This window comes from Pavona decussata, unplaced genomic scaffold (assembly GCF_977016875.1).
Source record: "Pavona decussata unplaced genomic scaffold, jaPavDecu1.1 SCAFFOLD_6, whole genome shotgun sequence".
In the NCBI taxonomy this organism is placed as follows: Eukaryota; Metazoa; Cnidaria; class Anthozoa; order Scleractinia; family Agariciidae; genus Pavona; species Pavona decussata.
In genome coordinates, this window is record NW_028145430.1 from 6,677,735 (window position 1) to 6,696,471 (window position 18,737).

Consider the following 18,737-nt stretch of genomic DNA (forward strand, 5'->3'; position numbering starts at 1 on the left):
AGCTTCCAAACCTTTATTTCTCAGCTTTGATCAGTGAATCTTTTACCAAGTACCTTATAGGTATTCTCGGTTTTAACATCTTTCAAATCGTTTTTACAGAAATTATTTTTCATCGGATTTATATACAAAGCCTGCATTTAGCGCCATATTTGCCATAATTCAAAATGGCGTACAGGCAAAAAAGATTTCCTCTTCCCCTCTTAGGTGCATTTGCAATGCGAAAAGATCGCTGACTAAACCACAAGCTTTTTTTAGGATTGGTAGGCAAGTCTGTAGCATTATGATACAAATGGATGACTGATGAAACGTTTGGTTGTTGAAGTCAATCGACTGTTTGCATGTTTTCGTAAGATACTGTTCCCGCCATTTAGTTTCAGTGTAAGCGATTCGCGAATCCATGCCTCATTTGTGTAATCAAAGCATCCCCATCTCGTAAAACTCAACCGAGTTACACCTTCAAACATGAAATATACATCTCAAGTACTTTTTTGTGACCGCAAAGATGAGAAATGGTTATATGTACTAAACGATAAAGCGTGTCTTGTATGGTCAACACAATTAACATGGCGATTTTTAATTACCTCATTTTGATACGCCTCGCACTCATCATTCGCCTATTCAATTCCCAAACATTAATTTCTTGAAACTGAAAGCCGACGTCTTTCAGGTCATTTTTGTTGTCGTTGTTGTTGAACAACATAATTTAGGCACATATTGTACGCAATAATATTGTACGAATTTGTAAGGCTAGGAAAGATTTGATTTTCCACGTTTTTCTGAGGGTCGAAATATTATTCGTCTTGTCATGAGAATCCTTTAAAGAGAATCACACCCATGAACTTCCGCATACCAAGCTACTGCGAGACTCGTGGTAAAGTGGGTCAGGGAGTCGGTTAGAGATTTTAGCAATTACATGGAATGGCGACACAGTCAGCGATCGTCGGATGGCACACAGCTGTTCCATATGATCGATAGCTTATTTTTATTATAACCGCCAGAAAAACCAGGCTTAATGTTTTCGCTGCTTGTGTTCCAGACACTCGATGAAATTTCGAATTTACAAAAACGCGTTTGAGGTTGCTCCTTCTAAGATGACTCACAGCTGATTGGCATCACAAAACTGATAAAGCAATCGAAAGTCAGTACAGCTTCGTCGAGCTTACACGCACGTGCCAAAATGAAATACGACATTGTAAGAAATCCGAACGAGGCTGGCGGAGTGAAGCAGTTGTTTAAGGATCACAAGTAAAATAGCGATTGAACTGCTTGGCAGCTGGAAAATGACACTGAAATACAAAAACAAAAGAATTTGTAAAAAATGTACAACTAAGTGGAGTGACGCTGTACAATCCATTTCATACCTGAACATCATGAACTATTTTCTTGATTCTGTTGGAAAGCCGATCACAATCATTATTATAAAAGTAAACATTTCCTCTCCAAATCAAATCAGTTGTTCTCTTGGCCGGTGTAAATCACCAAGGCAGCAGTTGGCCTTAGAGTCTTTTCGTGTCCCAGTATTTAGACGGAGCATTTTTTGCGGAAGTAAAATTGTGTCTTAATTTATGCACAAAATGATATTGGGCTTCCGTGCAAAAAGTTATGTCAGTAAACTCTGCAAAGTAAGAAAAGATCATTTTTCGAGATCAAGCGACGAGAAGTTCAAGACAGGGTAGCCTAATGTATTCTATGAAATGTCAAAACCTACTTTAAAACCGATTTTCTTTTGCACAGAAGTCTATATTCAGTATTTCAATTGCCTCAAGGAAGCTAATTTATTTTAGTATTTATTCAACAGGCGACTGGGTCTGTTGCTTCTGTTTATTTTATGGGTAAACAAAATTTCCGAGCAGAACATGTTTCGAAAGTAAACAATGAAGCATTTGTCCGGTCGAAGAAAAAATGAATTTCACGAAGTCACTTCCTTACAATACACCTGATTACCTTTTCAGTTTGGAGTGGATAAATAAAAGGATTAAAATTAAGCCTAAAATGCAGGATGAAGCATTTTGCAGTTTCCTCAGAAGCCCTCAACTACCTTCCAGACGTTAAATACTTAAATGATTATAAATGCTAAATACCTATGCTAATTTAGGTTTGTTGAAGAAGAGACAGTTGATGCCGTTTGAACAAGGTCTTCGTCTACACTTTCTTAATTTTTTGCAGATGGAAAAGAATTAACCGAATGAATGAGTAACACTTAAAAATAACTTGTAAGTTCTTTACGCAATTTCACGTTTTACATCCATTCCGATTGCCTTCAAATCGGTTCAGTTACAGATCCCCCTCCCCTCCCCCCTCGGGCCTCCCCACCATAAATTCGGGCTCAAATGTAAGGAAACACATAACCTGCCGAGCAAGCTCTCTATTTGGTGTCACCTGAGACTTATTTTGCGTGAGACCCTTATCAGAGGGCTTGTTGGCAGGCTAAACATCGCACATGATATTCAGTTTGAAATTTTAAGAAGACGAGGATTCAGCGTCAGAAGTAAATAGAGACCATTAGATTCTAGTACGAGTTCGACTACGAGATAAGACTTCAAGTTTTTAACGAGGTAGTAAAAACAGAGATATCCCAGGGAGCTTTCATTTTACTCTTTGTGAGCGAGGAACTAAATTCCAAAAAGACGAGATCACTTACGTTTCGATGAGACGAGGATTTGTTTTCGCCACCGCACCATTCTGTCAAAACCTTGTAGTAAAATAACGACTCGTATTCGCGCCAAAATGACACTGGTTCACTCGATCGCGCTCTTTGTCCATTGGAAAATAGTCGTAGGTCTCAAATGTTGTGCTTAGACGGTAAGTGACGCAACACCCGTACTGTTTAATAGTCTCTTTAGCAGTCTAGGAGTTTCCTTTCCGAGAAAGCGCGCGCGCGAGGTGAACGAACCTTAGCTTCCGGTGAGAGGGTCCCCCAAAACAAAACAAACATGCAGCACAGGGGAGGGGAAGGGTAGGCAAATTGTTGATACCCATGCACATCCAGGCTACCGTACTTTTGATAAACGTGTTTAAAGCATTCAGAGTAGTATTTCAGTTGTCAATCATTTTAGAATAGCTTGTTTACTGACTCATGACGTGAAAGGATCCACTACACACCGTTGCAGTCCTGTTTTGTCGGTTTTTGTCGGGTTGTTGTCTCGCAAAGTCAACTTTTTCACGTAGTATCAGCCTTGAAGTTTGTGTTACAGTTTATTTTTGGCTGATTAGGTCTCTTGTAGATCCTACGTCAACTAGCAGCATTATCGTTGGCGGTCCTTTGCAGTTTTCACGTTTTAGTAGATAACATATACAATAATACAGTAAGGAGGAACTCTGTAGAATCACTGCCATGGAACGTAAATGAAAATACCTTTTACTTGCAGTGCATTCGATTGCCCCAGGCAACGGGATAGGGTATCTGTTCGATAGTGTAATGGTAAATTCATGTTATTATGATTCACATTAAAATTTACAGCGCAATTTGCATGGTTAGCCTGAAGGAAGAGATTTCATTTTGTACCATATTATTGTAATTCTTGGACGCGAAGAGTCTAGAATTACTTTACTAAAATTTGTTTTTGTAAGACGCATTGTATTGGTAAGCGCCAAGCGATGAGTTTTTTTGACAGCTTGAACGACGAGGAACCAATCAGTATGTTTTGTATGTCAGAAACGAGAAGTCAATGGAATATTTCCTTTCTTTCTTCCTTTTCCCTGTCCTTCCTCGTTAAATCATTAATTTGTAGATGTTCGTTCTCGCAAAACAGTACTATTAATCGCAATCTAACGTAATTCGAAACTAGGCCTTTAATAAATTCTCTGTCGTGGCTTTTATATTGACGACATCAAACAATTCCTATTAATAAATCACATAATTTTTGTATTCGAGAGTATTACGTTGTCCTCAGATGGCCGCAATGAGCTCACGAGAGTCGCAGTCAACGGCATCTTAGAACGCGGAGAAGGCGGGGAAGGACGTACCCTTGGCAACCGGGATAGTAGCAGCAGTGTTAGCGATTCTCTGTACCAGGTTAGCTCGGCCAGTACCCTGAGAGACACCGAGAGTATCAGAGAAGTAATGCCTGTTCCTAAGTTAAATATGAATCTTTGTAGTGGAGAGAAAGACAGAATTTTTTTCAAATGTTTGTTGTCCGACAAACTTGTTGGCCTGCAAGGGTGGACCTATGGAGTTTTCTTTTTTTTTACTATCTTCTGTGTGGTAGTTTGCTGACTTGTGTTTGCCAGATATCCTTACTTTAAAGTTGGCTGAAATGAAGTTTTTTATTGGTTACTACTGTCAGAGGTTTTCTCGCCCCAGTCCCTTTGGGTAGAGGGACGGAAAGTGAGGAGGTTGGCCGAGGAGCTGCTTTCAGTTCTTGTGAGTTTATTACTTACTTTCTCTGTGCCTCTAAGTGCTCGTACATTTTTAAGAGATTAGTTGCTGACGGTTGTTTTGAAAATTTCAACAAGTATTTCTATCAGTTTTAAGAACCACAGGAAAATATTTTCTGTTTCTAGTAACAAGAAAGCATTTAATTTAATGTAATGCTAGAGAGAAGGGAATTAATGCTTGTTAACTTTTCAATAAATACTCACGCTATCCGCAGTGAGGATTTTATCCACAGTCTCAAAAGCGAGAAAGACCTTGTAAAGCATAATGTATAGCGCTACGGGAAAGAACTGCGTGTGTAATAGCTTTTATTTGGATGGTTAGAATGGTCACGCTGAGGATTCCAACTAAAGAATCAAAAGTTATAACCACTTGATACAGCGTAATAAACGTTATCACAGGAAAGTACTGCTCAGTTGCATAATCAAAAATGAGAAACAGCTTGAGCTTAATTGTAGAACATCATACTAGTGCCACAGCAAAGTTTTGCTTAGTACCTTTCAGCTTATATGATTGGTCACACCTTAGAATGTCAACTACAGTATCAAGGAAGAACTGTCATGTATAGCATCATTAATAACACCATAGGAAAGTACTGGTCACTACCATTGAAATGGTCACATTTTGGTAGATTATCAAAGACCTAAGGTTATCTCACCTTCCCTGTGCGGATTAAAATTGAAATATGTTTTACCAGTAAATTGTGCCTTTTCAGGATTCTATCGCTAATATCAGTGAGAGAGAGCCAGGTGAAGTGAGGCCTCGAGATCCAATGGCTGTTCTGTTGAACTGCATTCAGAATTACAGGCCGTCAGCGGATAACAGCGCCAGCGAAGGAGAGTTGTTAACAGAGCATCTGCGCATGCCTAATGGCGGTCAGGGAAAGGCTGAATCAAAGGAACCTGGTGAAATAGATTAGTGATACTGTTGGCGCTAGCTTATTTATCAGAATTGCTTAAGAATAATCATCCCGGAAAATCTCTTAGTATTACATTGGATATTCAAGGACGTTCACTGAATTTTGTTCTTTAACAATTTCGAAGGTAAATGATCAGCCCTTTCATTCTCGGAGTCAACAAAGAAAACAAATAAAGAAACCGGTTGAGTCTGTGGTTGCACTTCTCAACTAAAAGCTATTCAGCAGTACTTTTTATTTTGGTCGTTCTTTTATGACAAACTCTTATTGTGTAATTTAAAGTAGTCTTACTCCAGTCAGCGTTCCTGAAAGATGCCTGCCAAACATAAAAAAGGGAGCCCAAAAATGCATTGTAATACAACTAGACGGTGGAGGCGCGGTGTTGCGCGCTGGAGCTTTCGGACGTTCGGTAAAATTTCGGGTTGGTGATTCGGGTTGGTGATTCAACAATAAGTTGTTCTCTGGTTGTGGTGTTGTTACTTTATTCCACATTGTCTGTCTTCACCCAGGTGTATAAATGGGTACCGGTGACATATTGCTGGGGATAACCCTACAATGGACTAGCATCACATCCAGGATAGAGGGGAGGAGTATATATTCTCCATGTTGCTTTTTTAATACAACAAAACGGCTTAAAGTGCGACTTAAAACAAGTACTTTAGGTAAACATTTTTGACTTCCTTTGTTATTTGCAGTCCCAAGGAAACTCTCTCCGGGTGAAGTGGTAGTGTGGGAGCCGTCCGGTGCAGTTGGGAACCTTCCTCACCCTTTACCTGGGAAATTCATATTGGATGACGAACCTGTGGATGTGAAGAACGCCAAAACTCCCGGCGCACTCGAAGTCTCTCCGAAGAATGCCGACGGAGAGCCGAGTCACGACGAGCGTTCTCTTCATGCTTCGGATTTGTTGCCTGGAACACTCGGCACAGATACTTCTTTTCCCACTGCACAAAAACGACAACAGAAACAGCAACAGCAGTAACAACAACAACACGCTAAGCCCAGGGTAATTCATGTTGAAGAAAAGGACAGTCAACTATCAGAGACAAGTTAACAAAACACTTATTCTATAGAAGGGCGCAGACAAGGGGCTTCTGCATTGGCTGATGATAACAGAGAGGAAGGGAAGAAAAATGTTTTCACGAGCAAACAAGATGGATTAGGCTTTAAGAAAGAAAGTAATGGAGCTGTTGAACTTGATGAGGAAGACATTTAACCTCAACAGCCAACCAAAATCCAAGTTTTGCTACCGTCAGTTGATAACAGTGTTCAGGAAGAAAGCTCGGTAGCAAGTGATGCACACGTTTCTGTTGATCAGAATACGTTTGGTGACGTATCTTCCATTTCTGGAGGTGATTTTTGAGTGCAGGAAGCGGTGATAATTATTTATAACAAAATAGATTGTTAGAAGCATTAAAATTGTTTCAAACCTTGGTTTAACTAAATGTTTTTGAAAGTGGTCTTCAACTTGGGTCGAAAGTAATTTTGTTTGTTCTGGTTGTGCCTTGCTATTGATTGGCTAAAGTAACTTGACCACTAATTCAACCAGTTATAAGGAAAACCAAACGTGAAGCTATCGTGGCTTGCTCGCGCGCGTTTTCCCGCGCGTGGCTTAGTTACATGTGCTGTTTGTGTCTGTTGTGATTGGCCAGAGCGCATCAATAACTTTGGTGTTGGTGCTGCATTACACTGCATTAGATTTAAACCCACACACGACTGTTCCTCTTTTCCATAGGATATTAACTGTCAAATGTAAAGATCGTTTTACACGTATGAAGCAGTTGCAAGCAGAAAAGCAAGCATCCTGGTTGTTAATTGACCGATGCGTCGCTATATCGCCCGTTTAAACTGGTACTGATGAAGGACGCAACACTGCTATGGTAGTACCAACTTGGGTTGTTTTCTTCGTACGTGTAAACCTGATGGAGAACAACATTGTCCTGTGACGCTTGCGTTGTTCCTGTTCTCCCTCAGTCCTTTAGAAATCGGGGAAAGTGGGGATGGAGTCGTGGGGAGTGGGTGGGGGAGGGGGTGTATAGTTTTCAATTATAAGGAGTGGTTGATCAAAAAGGGAGTGGTGGAATCGGAGAAAACTGGGAAAAAAAAGGATACGGAAAAAATGAAATTTCCCCAAAATTCTGAATGTAAACCCTTCCGAAAATAACCCCAGCCTAAGAAGGGCTCCAAATCTCTATTATCTTCCATGATAAATCCAACAGACCAGAATTGAGACCATGGACTCTATTAGCTTTTTGTTTTGGGCTGTTATTTCGTGTTTGACGCTAATTTAAGTTCTTCTCATTGTCAAGCCGGAAAATGCTCTCCAATATTAAGCGCCCCGCCAACAAGTCCAACATGAACGAGAGTACTTTCAACGAATAAAGACCAGCGCTTATATTGAGAATTTTACGATGGTTGCGGAAACAACTTTTAATCCTTAATGTGAACATAAAAATGTTGTGTTGATGTTAGTGAGGAGTTAGGGCGCTGTTGGTCCTTCCTTAGATACGCAACTGGTCAGTTATGAGGGACCGTTTCACAAGTACACAATTCTGTGATAAATAATTTTCATTTGACTGTTGCCCGGTAGAAACAAGTTTTCATTCGTCACTCGTATTTTCCAATCTTTTTCTTTCTTTCTTTTTATCACTCTTTTTCGTTCCACTCAACATAATCAATTTCACACGCGCTGAGATAATTAACAAAAATCTTTATTAATGTATCACCGAAAGACTACATAATTTCGTATCTTTATCATCTACGGATCACAGTTTGTTCTAAATCAAGTCCGGGGTGAAATGCTGCGACCCCGTTTAACTCGCTGTTACATCTGTGAAGGCATCAGAGATGAGCTCCCAACCACCACTGGGTGGTGGATTGGCTTCCCTGTGTGCAGCGGAACTTTGGGTTGATGTAGTTATAGTGGCCAAAGTTGTCTTCCTCTTTCACTGAACCCGCCTTTGGCTTAAACTGACAGGTAGCGTATGTACTGAAAGCAGAAAGTGGCTTTTAGCACCCTGCCAAAAAGGTACCGTTTGATGGATCCCGATGTGTCCGCGGATGTTGATGTATTCAACTTTCTTGCATTTGTTGTTGTCAAGGTAATCGATGACGTTGAAGTCCTTGAAGCTTCCACGAACGTAATCTCTGAAATCGACGCCGTGGGTCGGGTTGCTGCATGTTGCTCGCCAGTGAGTGGAGTGACTCTGTAGGGACTTCATTCGTGCCAAACTCAAGCGGTACAGATTCCAGTTCTGTGCGTTCTCGTTCACTGGAGAGTCGTACTTGAAAGGAATCTTCTGAAACGCGGGCAGCTTACGATTTAGAGTACTCCAGGATATGATTAGGGTCCAGGCAGTGCCAGGCTCGGACTTGAGATCACAGTAAGCCGGGTAACTGTTTCCGCCATTATCGTAAAGCCTGTAGACGCCACATTTTGAGGCTCCTCTCAGCAGATAATCAAGGCAGGAGGTTGGACGGAAGAGTTTGCGTTGCATTTTAGTTGATTTAGGACAATCGTCTCCCTAGGAAAAAGCCGGAGAGAGAAAAAAAGAAAAAGAAAAAAACAAAACAAAGAATTAAAATCGTTGACCTTTTTGGTACGAAAAATATCGCAGTATTGTACACGACTCTAGTGATGTACAGATCAGTTCAGACATTGAATCGTGTGGAGCGAATTTAGGGATCAGCGTGGTTGACCAAAAGTTCTTGTTGCAATTGCTCTGATTTAAATCTTTCCCGGTTTCAAAATAGTTTGAAATCCCGATCATATTTTTATTTATTTATTTTGAAAAGCGACTGAAAATACAAAAATAGAAAAACTTGTGAGCTTTCACTCGGCAAGAAAAACTCGAAACTTAGACATCAGTGTACGAAGTATTTTATCTTGCATCCCAGTGTGAGAACTCGTTTGTGCCGTCTGTGCTCAGCAGCTGCTGCAAGTGCCTAGAACATGAGAAAGGTTTGAAATTTAGACGATTGAAGAGTGAACATCATATTCTTGTAGATAAATCGGTCACAGGATTTTGTCCATCGAATAACTGAGATACTGAGATTCCTGCTATTTTGTAGGTTCAAAAAGGTAAACGGCGTGAGCAATTATAATATAATTATCAAATTTCTTGGTCATTCGGCGTTACTAAGCAAAACTATAGACAGGCGTATTTAGCCTGAAAATAAGCTAAATAAAACGGTCATTTCCTTCCTTTCCGGGTTAGGTCCGTGCATCGCTTGCCGGTTTGAGTTTCGTCCCTAACATTTTGAGTTTGGCGATAATTTTGCACGCTTAACGCTGGAAAAGATCATCACATAAATAGTTTTGTGTCGCAGACAAAACACTCACGAGTAAAGTGATGCCAATAAAAGCCGCGATTGTCTTAAATGCCATCGTTAGATTTCCTCGAAATACCGCGAGTTTTGATTTCAACTCGAAGAAAGAAACAGGGTTTGAAAACCGCTTCGTCGCTGACCGCAAGAATCTCCTCAACAAGCGAGCAGTCTAGGTTGTGTGTTATATTACGTAGCACCAAAATATCAGGTAAATAAATCAAAAACACGAAAACGTATTCCACTTAACATGTTTTGTGGACTAGACAAAGGAAGCAAAAAAATTCGGTTGTTGCTGTGACAACTTGATGTCATTTCATTTTCATGGTTCGTTTCTAGACCAGTGCACGGCAAGCAAGCTGTAAAGTCTGGGATCATTTATTTATCCAAGAGACAACTTGAAACTGAATGAAGATTCTTTCGATAAAAAGCGTTATCATTCTTGTTGACTGTTGAAAAGTTTTTTGTTTTTGATTTTGAGGTTTTTGGTTAATGCGCTGTAACACTGAATGCATTATTTTGAGTCGGAGCAAACAATAAATTTGAAACTTCAGGGCCCAGTTGCTCGAAGCATGGTTAGCGCTAACCCGGGTTAAATACCATAACAACCTATAGGTTTTAATACCTCTTAACCAATGGTTAGCGCTAACCATGCTTCGAGCAACTCAGCCCAGTACTCCTTCATCATGCGTGAAAGAGATTGTCTCCCTTTTCTGCTCCGAAACAGAAAGGAAACCTTTGGCTTGCAGGGTAGTTCCCATTACATAAGAAAAGAGATCCGCTGCTACAAGTCGTATGTCTATACTTACGATTCACCCGCTATAATTTGTCAAAGTCAATTTGGTGGGCTCTCGTACAGCTAGTCACTCTAAGGTTGCAAGTGTTTACAGAATGAATTGTTTCGTTGTATATGTACACTGTACGTAATATTCAATATAAATATTCTAATTTTGGAAATTGTTAGTAACATTTCTATACATCATACCTTAAGATTCTACACCTTATTCAGATCAAGCCGTATTTTTGCATTTTTCATGTTGAGTTCAGTCAGTTATTTTAGGAATCAGTGTTTGGATTGTTTACATTAAATAACTAGTAATAACCAAGGATTAGTTAAGTGCATTTGATTTGTCTTTTCTCTGCTAAATTTCTCTGCTGAAACCAGAAATTCGTTAGGATTTCAGGGAGGAGGCTATCGAGAATTACCATGTATGAAACTTTGTTCTGGTACAATGCAATAAACTGAATTTAGCAAAATTTAACACAGTCACTGAGTGATTTGAGGAATCAGTGTTGTGATTGTTTACATAAAACAATAACAGTTTCTTACCTGGGGACTTTTTTGACAGTGAAATTAAGGAATAAAGTTAGACTGCATGATGCTGGAATATTGAGAACTGCGCTTGTGTTAAGTTTGTCGGAATCAACAAGCCCATGAGACCCATTCGCATGGGAGTTGAACATGTATGTAGGAATACGACGCAAATTATTTCGGTGCGAATCAATTTCTGGCCGGGATGTTCAAACCGGCCGTAAACTAAAAAAATTTGTCCAAAAGCTTTGGCTGATCAAATTTGAGATCTCTAGGCTCTAAAAGAGTCACAACATCAACTTTTGACTTTTCTCTATATTTCTCTAAATTGATGTACCGTGGACTTCATAGACGAATGCTCGATGGAAACCAAAATACGCGAATGTCAGCTTCCCATGCACCGAACCTTTATTTCTCAGCTTTTATCAGAGAAGTACTTTATAAGTATTCTGGGTTTGAACAACTTTGAAATCATTTTTACAGAAATTATTTTTCATCGGATTCATATACAAAGCCAACATTTAGCGCCATATTTGCCGTAATTCAAAATGGCGTACACTCCCAGGCAAAAAAGATTCCCTCTTCCCCTCTCAGGTGCATTTGCAATGCGAAAAGATCGCCGACCAATCCCACAAGTTTTTGTTAGGATTGGTAGGCATGTCTGTAGCATTATGATATAGCTGGATAACTGATAAAACGTTTGGTTGTTGAAGTCAATCGACTGTATGCATGTCATGTTTTTGTGGGAAACTGTTCCCGCCATTTAGTTTCAGTGCAAGAGATTCGCGAATCCATATCGTCACAATGTCTCACTTGTGTAATCAAAACATCCCTATCTTGTAAAACTCAACCGAGTTACACCTTCAAACACGAAATTTACATCTAAAGTACTTTTTTGTTGTGAGCGCAAAGATGAGAGGTGATTATATGTATAACTATTTTACACTAAAGCGTGTCTTAGTATGCAGGCTCAGCACAATTAGTATGGCGATTTTAATGACTGTATAATTATACGCCTCGCACTCAGCCTTCACCTGTTCAATTCCCAAACATCCATTTCTTGAAAGCCGACGTCTTTTTTGTTGTTGTTGAACAACATAATTTAAGCACATGTTGTACGCAACATCGTTCCACGGAATTTCTAAGGGTAGGAAAGATTTGATCTCAGTTCCACGTTGGTCTGAGGGTCGAAATATTCTTCATGTTGTCATGAGAATTATCCGAAGAGAATTACACCCATGATCTTCTGCATACCAAGTTACTGCGAGGCTCGTCAGGGTTAAGTGGGTCAGGGAGCCGGTTAGAGATTTTAGCGATTACATGGAATGGCGACACAGTGATTCAGCGATCGCCGAAGGGCACACAGTTGTTCCATATGATCGATACCTTATTTTTATCATAACTGACAGAAAAACCAGGCTTAATGTTTTCGCTGCTTGTGTTCCGGACACTCGATGAAATTTCGAATTTACAAACACGCGTTTGAGGTTGCTCCTTCTAAGATGACTGAATTGGCATCACAAAACTGATAAAGCAATCGAAAGTCAGTACAGCTTCGTCGAGCTTACATACACGTCCAAAAATGAAATACGACATTGTAAGAAATCCGAACGAGGCTGGCGGAGTGAAGCAGTTGTTTAAGGATCGCAAGTAAAGTAGCGGCGACTGAACTGTTTGGGAGCTGGAAAGCGGCACTTGGAAAACTAAGGAATTAGTAAAAATATACAACTAAGTGGAAATACGCTGTACAACTACTTCTTACCTGAACTTCATGATCTATTTTCTGGATTCTGATGGATAACCGATCTCAGTCATTATTATAAAAGTAAACATTGCCTCTCAAATCAAAGCAGTTGTTCTCTTGGTCGGTGTCAGTATTAAAATCACCAAGGCAGCAGTTGGCCTTTGAATTTTTTGCGGAAGTAAAAGTGTCTTAAAATATGCACAAAATGACATTGGGCTTCCGTGCAAAAAGTTATGTCAGTAAACTCTCCAAAGCTAGAAAAGATCATTTTTCGAGATCAAGCGACGAAAAGTTCAAGACAGGATAGCCTTATGCATTCCATAGAAAGTCAAAAGGTACGTTAAAACCGATTTTCTCAAGGAAGCTACCTTATTTTAGTATTTATTCAACAGGCGACTGGGTCTGTTTCTTCTGTTTATTTTATGGGTAGAGGAGAACATGTTTCGAAAGCAAACATTAAAGCATTTGTCTGTAGAAGAAAAATTGAATGAATTTCGCGAAGTCACTTTCTTAAAATACACCTGATTACCTTTTCAGTTTGCAGTGGATAAAGGAAGGGTTAAAATTAAACCTAGAATGCAGGAAAAAGCAAACTGCGGCAACCTCAGAAGCTCCCAGCTATCTTCCAGACGTTAAATACTTAAATGATTATAAATGCTAAATACCTATGCTAATTTAGGTTTGTTGAAGAAGAGACAGTTGATGCCGTTTGAACAAGGCCTTCGTCTATACTTGCTTAATTCTTTGCCGAGCGAATTAACCAAATGAATGACAATACTTGAAAATAACTTAATTCTTTACACAATGTCACCTTTTACATTCCGATTGCCTTCAAATCGGTTCAGTTACAGGTAAAATCTCTATTAAGCCCCTCCCCTCCCCCCTCGGGCCACCCCACCATAAATTCGGGCTCAAATGTAAGGAAACACGTAACCTGCCGAGCAAGCTGTCTATTTGGTGTCACCCGAAACTTATTTCGTTGAAGACCTTTATAAGAGAACTTGCTCGCAAGCTAAACAGCGCATATGATATTTGTTGATTTAATGAAATTTAGGAAGACGAGGCTTCAGCGTGAGAAGTAAATAGAGGCCGTTATGTATCAGTCAATTCCAAGCGCGATCATCCCCCCCCCCCGGGCAACCCCCGGGCATTTGACCCCTGTTCGGCTCCACATAGTGGGGCATTTGACGCGAATAGAAACCCGACCCATCGGGCATTTGACCCGTCGAAAAAATGCTGGTCAGCGGTCGCATAAATTGTCGGAATGCTTGCACAGCCAGAATTTACTCGTATATTTTGCGTCAAACAGTTTTTAATGTAGTAAGCCATTTAATACTACCATAGAGAAGCGTTCCAACAAATGTATCTGAGATTGTTTTTGGCATGGTGGGGTTACATATTGCCCTTCGCTTCTCATTTTCAGTGGTATGTCCAAGTTCCCTCAAGCTTCGTTCTCCCTTTGCTCGGCGTTCGAAGCTCGACTTGTTGGCATGTCTAGGTTTCATAACATAGTGTTTTTTTTTTCATTGTTCTTGTCATCACACGTATTAGCAAACTTCATGTACATTTAATATAAAAGAAAAGCGAGTATCGGTACATATATCGTTAAACTCTCTGTTAGTTGAGTTTCATATGTGATGTTATGCATTATCTTTAATAATAAATTGTTTTAAATTTATTAATGTATGAATTTCGTTGATTTTTATGTAAACAGAGCTAGCGAATACAAAAAAAAAAAAAAAAAACCAACACGATGACTTTTCAGCCCCAACCAGTGGGGCATTTGACCTAGAAATCGGCCCATATAGAGGGGAATTTGATCAGGCATTTTTAAAAAAGTCAAATGCCCGGGGGTTTGCCCGGGGGGGGGATGATCGCTTTTGGAATTGACCCAGACATTAGATTCTAGTACGAGTTCAACTAAGAGATAAGACTTCAAGTTTTTAGCGAAGTAGTAACAACAGAGATATCCCGTGCAGAGAGATTGATTTTACTCTTTGTGAGCGACAAAATAAATTCCAAAAAGACGAGATCACTTACGTTCCGAGGAGACAAGGAATCGTTTTTGCCGCCACCTCGTTGTGTCAAAAACTTGTAGTAAAATAACGACTCATGGTCCCGCCAAAATGACACTGGTTCCGGCTCGATCGCGCTTTTTGTCCATTGGAAAAACTCGTAAGTCTCAAATGTTGTGCTCAGACGGTAAGTGACGTGACACCCGTATTGTTAAATAGTCTGCTTAGCAGTCTAGTCGGTTCCTAACTTTCCTTTCCAAGAAGGTGGGCGCGCGAGGCGAACGAACCTTAGCTTCCGGAGAGAGGGACCCCCAAAAAACAAAACAAAACAAAACAAAACTACCGCACAGGGATGGGAAGGGTAAGGGAAGGGTAGGCAAACGGTTGATACGCATGCGCATCCAGACTATTGTATTTTTGAATCACGTGTTTTAAGCATTCAGAGTAGTATTTCAGTTGTCAATTATTTTAGCATAGCTTGTTTACTGACTCATGACTTGAAAGGATCCACCGTCTCTATTAAGCACACGTACACTTCTCTAATAAATCCCCGTTCTTGGTAAGAGTTTTCACAGTGTTCACATTTTAGTTTGATAACACGTACAATAGTAGAGAGGAACTCTGTGCAGTCACTGCCATGGAACGTAAATGAAAATATCTTTTACTTGCAGAGCATTCGATTGCCCCAAGCAACGGGAGCGTAAGTTTAAATTCATGTCATTATGATATTTTAGAGCGCAATTTGCATGGTTAGCCTGAAGGAAGAGATGTCATTTTCTACCATATTATTGTAATTCGTAGACGAGAGAAGTCTAGAGTTACTTTACTAGAATTAGGTTTTGAAAGACGCATTGTATTGATAAGCGGCGAAGCGACGAGTTTTTTGACAGCTTGAACGACGGGGAACCAATCAGTATCTTTTGTATGTCAGAAACGAGAAGTCAATGATAAACTCTCTCTTTCTCCCTCTCCCCCGTCCTTCCTCGTTTAATCGTTAATTTGTATAATTTGAAGACCCGTAGGTTCTGAGCAAAAACAGTACTATTAATCACAATCTAGCGTAATTCGAAGCTAGGGCTGTAATAAATTTTATGTCGTGGCTTTTATATATATTTTATAAAAAGGTTGTGTTGGTGTTAGTGAGGAGTTAGGGGGCTGTTGCTCCTTCCTTAGATACGTTACTGGTCGGTTTCATATAACGGACTGTTGTCCGGTCGAAAAAAGTTGCCATTTGTCACTCGCATTTTCCAACCTTTTTCGCTCTTTTTTTTTTATCACTCTTTCTTTGTTCCACTCAACAGAATCCATTTCACACGCTTTGAGATGATTAACAAAATTTTTATTAATATATTCGTGAAAGACTACATAATTTCGTATCTTTATCATCTACGGATCACAGTTTGTTCTAAATCAAGTCCGGGGTGAAATGCTGCCACCTGTTGTGTCGTGCTGTAGCTTCTCTGACCAGATTAGAGATGAGCTCCCAACCACCACTGGGTAGTAGATTGGCTTCCCTGTGGCAGCGGAACTTTGGGTTGATTTGCTCATAGTGGCCAAAATTGTCTTCACTTGGCACTGAGCCCGACTTTGGCCTAAACTGACAGGTAGCGTATGTACTGTCAGTATGCAGGAAGTAGATGTTAGCGGTCTGCCAAAAAGGTACCGTTTGGAGGATCACGATGTGTCCGCGGATGTCGATGTATTCAACTTTCTTGCATTTGTTGGTAACAAGGGCGTCCACAATGTTGAAGTCTTTGAAGCTTCCACGAACGTAATCTCTGAAATCGATGCCGTGGGTCGGGTAGCTGCATATTGCTCGCCAGTGAGTGGAGTGACTCTGTAGGGACTTCATTCGTGCCAAACTCAAGTGGTACAGATTCCAGTTCTGTGCGTTCTCGTTCACTGGAGCGTTGTACTTGAAAGGAATCTTCTGAAAAGCGGGCAGCTTACGATTTAGAGTACTCCAGGATATGATTAGGGTCCAGGCAGTGCCAGGCTCGGACTTGAGATCACAGTAAGCCGGGTAACTGTTTCCGCCATTATCGTAAAGTCTGTAGACGCCACATTTTGAGGCTCCTCTCAGCAGATAATCAAGGCAGGAGGTTGGACGGAAGAGTTTTCGCTGCATTTTAGTTGATTTAGTTGAAAGCGACTGAAATTACAAAAACAAGTTAAACTTGTGAGCTTTCAAGAAAAACTTGAAACAAATCAGTGTGTGAAGTATTTTACCTTGCATCCCAGTGTAAGAACTCTTTTGTGTTGTCTGTCAGCAGCTTCTGCAAGTGCCTAGAAGATAATGAAGAAGAAAGATTTATAGTCTGAAATGTCAGCCGTCTCCTCTCCCTAGCCCACAGGGGGCGCGGGAGAGAGTCCGAGCGTTATAATGTGGCTATCTCTAAAAAAGCGAACGGGGAATGGAGGAATGGGGAATGGGGAACGGGGAATCTCTAAAATAGGGAATCTCTAAAAGGGGGAATCTCTAAAATAGGGAATCTCTAAAAGGGGGAATCTCTAAAATAGGGAATCTCTAAAAGGGGAAATCTCTAAAATAGGGAATCTCTAAAAGGGGGAATCTCTAAAATAGGGAATCTCTAAAAGGGGGGATCTCTAAAATAGGGAATCTCTAAAAGGGGGAATCTCTAAAATAGGGAATCTCTAAAAGGGGGAATATCTAAAATAGGGAATCTCTAAAAGGGGGAATCTCTAAAATAGGGAATCTCTAAAAGGGGGAATCTCTCAAATCTCTAAAGCTTTTTTACAACCACTGTTTCGGCAGGCTTTTTTGTTGTCTGATACTGGGTAATAAACACTGCGCCAAATGAGCCTTGACCAATTACTTCCTGGCTCGTAATCTCGTCCCAGCTAAATTTTGGGAGCCCATCAAACGCCTCAAGCTTTTTTCTTTTGCTGGCAAACGCCAATGGAAACTTGAAATTGTTATCCATGTTGACCTGAAGCCACCGACTTGAAAAAAGGTCGACCGAAGGTCGGATCTTATCTTAACACGTTCTTGAAGCCATTTCCCGCCATTTGGTACTACTTTAAGAGAATTTGTCTTTTTGGTATAAAAAAGCAGATGCTATTAAACCTTATATTCTCATTACTAGTCTTGTTAATTACGCCATGAAACGTAACCAGCCAGACACAATGAAAACATATTTAGCATTTGCAATTTGGGTGGCTTCCGGCCTACGTCAGACATGTCTTTATCCCAGGGAGATAAGCATGTCTGGGACCTGAGTGATAACATCATAGATAAGGTGAATTTTTTCCTTGACCAGTGAAACCTTTTTTTTCTTGAAAAACATTTAGGGCGTTTGTTGCAACTTTCGAAAGGCATTAAAGGAAATTGGTTAGGGCTTTTTTATTAGACATCGTTGTAAGGCCATTAGGGCTGATGGATCAATCGCAACACAAACAACGCGAATTTCGCAATTGGCATTTTTGAACTGATCACTAGATAAGCTTTATGCAGGCGTAAAGACGTCTGTCTAGTCCAGTTAATGATGGTCGACGCGTGTTACAGATGCCAGGCCCGGCTCCAGTTCCAGTCATTTTGAGTCTACGACTCATTCAGAGATTCAATTGCGCTTTCACCTTTACCGTTTTGCAGTAAGATGCTGTAGAAAATTCGATTTCTCTTGCTGTATGTGGCCCTTTGGTATCGATTGGCATAAATTTTTTAGACCACCCCTACCGAAGATATTGCGGCAAGCGACGACAACAATTTATTTTTATCTTATATATATAGTAATTATGACAACAACTGTCAATAATATTATTGGTTGTTGGCAAATGCTGTAAATGTCTCTTAGGAAAAACTCTACTTCTAAAACGTTCATAGATTTATCCAGTTTGTTGATAGATTCTCCCGTTTTAGAGATTCCCCGTTTTTGATATTCCCTCTTTTAGAGATTCTCTATTTTAGAAATTTCCTGTTTTAGGGATTCCCCCTTTTAGAGATTCCCTATTTTAGAGATTCCCTGTTTTAGAGATTCCCCCTTTTAGAGATTCCCTATTTTAGAGATTCCCTATTTTAGAGATTCCCC

General features: G+C 40.2%; 2 protein-coding genes and 1 pseudogene across 2 annotated transcripts; 1 reads left to right on the forward strand and 2 right to left on the reverse strand.

The window, feature by feature from the left end:
* The first annotated feature begins 1,177 nt into the window (after window positions 1-1,177).
* LOC146489481 (uncharacterized) lies at window positions 1,178-6,279 on the forward strand. Its single transcript, XM_085110925.1, has 4 exons — window positions 1,178-1,245; window positions 3,877-4,060; window positions 5,091-5,280; window positions 5,987-6,279. Exons 1-4 carry the CDS (start codon window positions 1,178-1,180, stop codon window positions 6,271-6,273), a joined length of 729 nt encoding a protein of 242 aa, XP_084967051.1. The 3' UTR covers window positions 6,274-6,279.
* Window positions 6,280-8,096: 1,817 nt separating this feature from the next.
* Window positions 8,097-9,678, reverse strand: LOC146489482 (uncharacterized; annotated as a pseudogene).
* Window positions 9,679-16,093: 6,415 nt separating this feature from the next.
* LOC146489483 (uncharacterized) lies at window positions 16,094-16,816 on the reverse strand. The gene has a single exon (XM_085110950.1). It carries the CDS (start codon window positions 16,814-16,816, stop codon window positions 16,094-16,096), a length of 723 nt encoding a protein of 240 aa, XP_084967076.1.
* Between the last annotated feature and the right edge of the window lie 1,921 nt (window positions 16,817-18,737).

Bases quoted from the DNA above. Each gene is read 5' to 3' on its own strand.
- LOC146489481 (XM_085110925.1), top strand. From the start codon at position 1,178: ATGAAATACGACATTGTAAGAAATCCGAACGAGGCTGGCGGAGTGAAG. The intron at 4,061-5,090 runs GTAATGCCTGTT...GTGCCTTTTCAG, and splicing joins ACACCGAGAGTATCAGAGAA to GATTCTATCGCTAATATCAG. The intron at 5,281-5,986 runs GTGAAATAGATT...TGTTATTTGCAG, and splicing joins GGCTGAATCAAAGGAACCTG to TCCCAAGGAAACTCTCTCCG.
- LOC146489483 (XM_085110950.1), bottom strand. From the start codon at position 16,816: ATGCAGCGAAAACTCTTCCGTCCAACCTCCTGCCTTGATTATCTGCTG.